The following is a 6539-nucleotide window of genomic DNA, read 5'->3' as shown; positions in this document are numbered from 1 at the left end:
TATTTATATATATATATATATATATATATATATATATATGTGTGTGTGTGTGTTTGTGTGTGTGTGTGTGTGTGTGTGTGTGTGTGTGTGTGTGTGTGTGTGTGTGTGTGTGTGTGTGTGTGTGTGTGTGTGTGTGCTATTTTTTCCAACCCTGAGTGTGAGTAACCTCCCCCATACAAAGAAGTGCTAGCCTGTGGTGCACTGCCTTACTCCCACTTCCCAGTCACATTATTATTTTCAATTTTGTAAGTCTGTTTATTTGAACAGTGATATATAATCATGCCTAATGGACGCATTGCAGCAAGTGGGAGGGAAAAAGGCCCAGTATTTACTCTTTTGACAGAATTCCCAAAGGCACAAACAAGGTTGGAAAAAAAAAATCACAGATTAAAAAAAAAAAAAAACTGATTTAAATCCAAAAAATCCAATTTAAATTTAAAGGTCGATTTTTTTTTTTTTTAATGGGTGATTTTTTCCAACCCTGCTTTCTCACTTTTTCTCACTTTCTCACAGAATGAAGGTGCCAAGGCTGTGTTGGGGGTGGGTGTGCGTGGGCGTGGTAGGCGTCCTGCTACCCATCGCCTCATCAATCGTCACCTACACCTTCGTCTCCTTGGGCAGTGATGCTCTCTCGGTGGACGAAACGGGAGCGGTGATTATTATGCTGACCATGATAAAGGTGAGTATGGGGTGGGGAGAGGGGTAGGGTGGAGATGGGTAAGGCTAGAGCGAGTGGGGTGGAGACGGGTGTACTTAGGTAAGGTTAGGGCACGAGGGGTGAGGAGAGGTGAGGAAAGGTGAGAGGAGGTTACATACATATTAATTTCTATACATACAAGGCGTCCTCATCATGTGTTACGAACTTTAAGAGGATATTCTGGGAGTAATTTTGTGTTGAGAATGCAATAAGAGGGATCCAAATATCATTCGTTTGGGAGTTAAAATAATTCTCTCTCTCTCTCTCTCTCTCTCTCTCTCTCTCTCTCTCTCTCTCTCATCTTAAAATTACACTTTATCTCTTCTTCAAATTCTTATTTACCTCTTTTCTCCTTCCCTCCCTTCCTCTCTCTCTCTCTCTCTCTCTCTCTCTCTCCACAGCTGGTCCTGCTATCCGCTCATGGCATCTTCCCCATCGACTTGAACAAACTCTTCTACGACATCATAACCAAAGGAAAGAGGTCCATCCGTAAGAACAACCACAACACCTCTCTCTACCAGGTGAGTGAGTGAGTGAGTGTGTGAGTGAGGGAAGGAGGGATTGATTGACTGATTGACTGAGCGAGCGAGTGAGTGAGTGAGTGAGTGAGTGAAGGAGGGATTGAGTGACTGATTGATTGACTGAGTCAGTGAGTGAGTGAGTGAGAGAGGGAAGGAGGGAGGGATTGAGCGAGTGAGTGAATGAGCGAGTGTGAAAAAAATTGGCCATCTCATTCTTCAAACACCTACAATCGAAAACAATAATAATTTCGAGGTGAGTTAGTGAATGACAAAACGAAGATAGAGAGAGAGAGAGAGAGAGAGAGAGAGAGAGAGAGATTCACCAGGAATGGAGTGCAATAAAATTCTTCCGGTTTGGAATATTCAGGTTTATGGTTATGCTGGTGAAAAGGGAGGAAGGAGGGAAGGAAGGAAAGAAAGAAGGAAGGAAGGAAGGAAGGGAGGGAGGGAGGGAGGGAAGGAGGGAGGGAGGAGGAGGGAGGGAAGGAAGGAAGGAAAGTTAAGAGTTAGGAAGTTATAAGGATTAACCCGCCCCATCCCAACCACCTTTCCACCACTGACTCCCTCCAATCCCGACCATTTTTGGAAAAAAAAATTTTTGGCTCAAACCTCCGCTTTTTGTGAGAAACATCGAAAATTCATAGAGAACTCACTCACCTGAGGTTTAAAATACTCGATACAGGTAGGAGTACCTCCTTACCTTACTGGGTTTTCTAACAGGCTGGCACCAAAGAAAACGAGTTCTATGGGAGGAAAACTATTTCACACAACTCATAAAGGGTATTTATTAATTTACTTGGTACGAATTTATATGTAGTGCGAGAGTATATTGGTTTTCAAGCAGTATTATAGGCATTATAAGCATTGTTTCACTCACTAACTCATCACCATACCTGACCTTTTTTTGCCACATTACCTGATCATCGTTTCTGACTGTTTCTTCCTCTAATGCTATGTAAAGTTTGTCCTCCACATTGTCATTGATTGAGGAATCACTCTGGCCCTGAATTTCGTACAGTGGTACTAGGAACTTTCCCATGTGGGACAAGCACACAAGTCACGTCCTGAAGCAGTGACCCTTGGTACATTAAAAAAAATCCCGAAGGTGGCCACTTAAATAACAGAGACCCTCAGCGATTCACAGCCTATAACAGGTCGAAAGTATGGGTAGTGACCGTTAACTCAGGGCTATCTGAATCACATCATCTTTACTTTTCTGCCCGGAATCGTGCTAAGTCTGTTCTTCGCTTTGCTAAAAATAATTTCATCCGTACTAAATGCTCTCAACTCTCCAACTCGAATTCTTCCCGCTCCTTCTGGCACCTTGCCAAAAATCTTTCTAACAACTTTACCTCATCATCCTTCCCTCCTCTTTTCTACTCTGATGGGTCTGTAGCTATTTCTTCTACTGATAAAACAGATCTCTTCACACAGACTTTCTCCTCCAATTCCACCTTAGACGATTCCGGTGCTGTTCCTCCATCTCTTCCCCCCTCTGACTTCCTCATGGCTGACATTAAAATTTCTTCAGCTGATGAATTTTCTGCCATCACTGGCCTCAATACTAACAAGGCATATGGGCCTGATGGAGTCCCTCCTGTTGTTCTCAAGAACTGTGCTTCTGTGCTTACACCCTGCCTAGGCAAACTCATTCGCCTTTGTCTGTCAACTTGTACCTTTCCTTCTTGCTGAAGTTTGCTCTCATCCAGCCAGTCCCAAAGAAAAGTGACCACTTCCAACCCTCCAACTATCGTCCAATTGCTTTAACGTCCTGTATTTCAAAAGTTTTCTAGTCAATTCTCAATAGAAAAATTTTAAGGCATCTTTCCTATCACAACCTTCTTTCTGATCGTCAGTATGGGTTCCGTCAGGGATGCTCCACTGGTGATCTTCTAATCTACCTTTCAGACTCCTGGTCATCCTCTTTTCGGGACTTTGGCGAAAGCTTTGCCATTGCACTTGACATCTCAAAGGCTTTCGATCGAGTCTGGCATAAATCTTTAATTTCCAAATTGCCCTCTTACGGTTTCTGTCCTTCTATCTGTGCCTTCAGAGCTAGCTTCCTTTCTGGTCGTTCTATAGCCGCTGTTGTAGACGGCCGTCGTTCTTCTCCTAAATCTATCAACAGTGGTGTTCCTCAGGGCTCTGTCCTATCACCAACTCTCTTCCTTTTATTCATCAATGACCTTCTAAGCTGTACATCTAACCCTTCCCACTCATATGCTGATGACTCCACCCTTCACTTTTCCATTCGGTTTCCGCAACACCCATCTCAGCAGTTACTTCAACAAACAAGGGATGAGGCTATGACACAGCTAATGTCTGACTTTGCTCTTATCTCTGACTGGGGTAAAAATAATCTGGTTGTTTTTAATGCATCTAAGACTCAGTTCTTACACCTATCAACCCGACAAAATCTACCACAGGTATACCCACTAATGTTTAATGATATTCAGCTTAATCCTGCATCATCCTTGAACATGCATGGGGTTTCATTTACTCAGGACTTATCTCGGAAAGATCATATTACATCTCTTGTAAAATCTGCTTCCAAGAGATTAGATGTGCTAAGCCAACTCCGTTCTTTCTTTGCCCCTGCACAATTGTTGACTCTATATAGGGGTTTTATCCGCCCCTGTGTGGAGTACAACTCTCATGTGTGGGGAGGCTCCCCACATACAGCTCAATAGGGTGGAGTCAAAGGCTTTTCGTCTCATTAACTCTCCTCCTCTTGCTGACTCCCTTCAACCTCTGTCTCCACCGCACTGTTGCATCTTTATCTCTTTTCTATCGCTACTTTAATGGTCACTGCTCCTCTGAACTGTCTGCATGCATTCCTCCACCTCTACGACGGGCGCGTAGCACCCGTCTAGCAACAAACTCTCATCCCTTTTCTGTCCAACTCTCTAATGCAGGAGTTAACCGTTACTCCCAGTCCTTCATTTATGCAACAGGTCAACTCTGGGACTGTCTCCCTCTGTCTGTATTTCCTGCTGCCTATGATCTCCAGTCTTTCAAACGCAGTGTGTCCAGGTATCTCGAAATGATCGAATCATGAATTTGGCTCTCTATTGTATTTTGTTTTTCTCTTGGAGGGGACTGTTATTCCTGGGTCATGGCCTTTGGTTCCTTCTTCCTCGCATTAAAAAAAAATCCTAGTCTGTGCATATACTATATTTGCATTTAATAAATTGATCCAGGCTCTAAAAAACTAAAATAAAAAAAAAATAAAAACTATACATACACTAGTGTTTTATTCAGGAGTAAACACATTAATCTGGGGGTTAGACGACAAATACTTATCCAGGCGACCTTTAAAGGTTTGTACTATATTACAATTTACTATGTTGGAGGGCAATTTATTCCATCTATTTTCAACTCTATTGAAGAAGAAATGCTTAGCTTCATGCAACTACATTCGTTTGCCAATTATTTTATGCCCATTGCCTCTAGTATAATTCGAGTGATCAGCTGTGAAGTATTTATCGACAGCCATGTTATCATGTCCTTTGAATGTTTTGAATACTTGAATTAAATCACCTCGTATCCTTCGTATAGTTAGGGTAAAGAGATTCAGGGCTTCTAAACTTTCCTCGTACGGTTTATTTCTCAGTCTAGGTATCATCTTTGTCATCCTTCACTGCACTCTTTCAAGCTTTTCCATATCTTTTTTATAATACGGTGACCAAAACTGAACGCAATACTCCAAGTGCGGGCATACTAAGGAAATATACAAAGAGAGGACATTATTATCGAATTTATATTCAAATTCTCAGCCTATGAATCCAATCAATTTATTGGCTTTTTTCACAGCTTCTGTACATTGTTTGCTTGGTTTCAAATCGTTTGTTATTTTAACTCCTAAGTCTTTTTCATGGTTTACCCTATCAGGTTGAACATTATTCATGTTATAACTAGCTCTTACATTTTAACAGCCAATGTTTAGCATTTTGCATTTATTAACATTGAAATCAAGATCTCTCTGAATTGCCTGCCTTTGCAGTGCTGTATCTATTCTGTTACCTATTTTAGTATCATCAGCAAATTTTACAACACAGTCCTTCGTCAATATCATTCACATATATCAAGAAAAGAATAGGACCTAACACTGAATCCTGCAGCACTCTGCTTTTAACGTTTATCCATCTGACTCTTTTCCATTTATTACAACTCTTTGCTTTCGTCCAGTGAGCCAATCTTCTACCCACCCAAGAACACTTTTCCTGAAACCATGTGCCTTTAGCTTCTGAAGGAGTCTTTTGTGTGGAACTTTGTCAAAAGCCTTTTGAAATTCAAGGTAGACCACATCAACAGATTTAGTCTCGTCATACATGTTCAGTATATCAAGCAGATTCGTGAGGCAAAAGCGATTATTATGAAAACCATGTTGCGAATCTTTTATGAGATTGTTTCTGTTTCACAAACTTGTCTCTGATAATAGTTTCAAGCAATTTGCAAACCACCAATGTTAAACTACTTGGGCGGTAGTTTTCTGGTTGGGCTCTGTTGCCCTTTTTGAACATAGGGGTTATGTTAGCAAGCTTCCATTCATGTGGCACCTTACTGCTCTTAAGTGATAAGTTAAAAAGTTCAGATAAAGGCTTTGATATTTCATTCTGTAGTTCCTTCAATACACGTTGAGATATTTTGTCCGGTCCTGGTGTTTTATTCTCTTTTAATTTGTTTATTGCAAGCAGTGCGTCACGATCGCTAACTGTAATGTCAGTGATTATGTTGTCCTCTTCTATGGGAATGGGGGAAACAGTAGGAATCGTGTGTATATTTTCTGTTGTAAATACTGACGCGAAGAAAGTATTAAGAATTTTCGCCATCGTAGTTTCATCATCAGTGTGCTCTCCGTTATCTGTGATTAAGGGACCAATTGTCGGAGTTATTACCTTTTTCCTTCTTATGTAACTGAAAAATTCTTTGGGATTTGATTTACTGATGCTTGCAATATGTGCCTCAAGGTTTTTCTTACTGCATTTAATTAATTTTTTGGCTTTTCGTCGAAGGGCATTGTATTCATTTTTGTCATTTTGATTCTTTGTGGTATTATAATTCTTATATGCAAGATTTTTTGCTTCTAGAAAATGTTTAATGTCAGAGTTCCACCATTTGGGTTTAGAATTTTTGGCAGGCCTTCTGTTCCGCATTGGAATACATAACCTGACGGCATTGTTGAGAGTTTCTGTAAAAAAAAATCCATGCATCATTGATATGTAAAGTTTCGACAATGGGATGCCAGTCACTTGCACCTACGATTGCCTTTAATTTCTTAAAATTTGCTCTCTTAAAGTCGGGCACTATCTCACAACTGG

The 6539-nt window shown here is 40.8% G+C and overlaps 1 protein-coding gene across 1 annotated transcript in view; it reads left to right on the top strand.

The window, feature by feature from the left end:
* Positions 1-514: 514 nt before the first annotated feature.
* LOC145404954 (uncharacterized) overlaps positions 515-6539 on the top strand; it is a 9578-nt gene continuing 3553 nt past the window's right edge. Inside the window, exons 1-2 of the mRNA XM_080276462.1 lie at positions 515-679; positions 1099-1218. Coding sequence (XP_080132588.1) covers positions 515-679; positions 1099-1218 — 285 coding nt within the window. The remainder of the gene's footprint in view (positions 680-1098; positions 1219-6539) is intronic.

Source organism: Coenobita brevimanus, chromosome 7 (genome assembly GCF_032717465.1).
Source record: "Coenobita brevimanus isolate Jiangsu-jjx chromosome 7, ASM3271746v2, whole genome shotgun sequence".
Taxonomy (NCBI): domain Eukaryota; kingdom Metazoa; phylum Arthropoda; class Malacostraca; order Decapoda; family Coenobitidae; genus Coenobita; species Coenobita brevimanus.
This window is presented reverse-complemented; position numbering and strand designations above follow the sequence as displayed.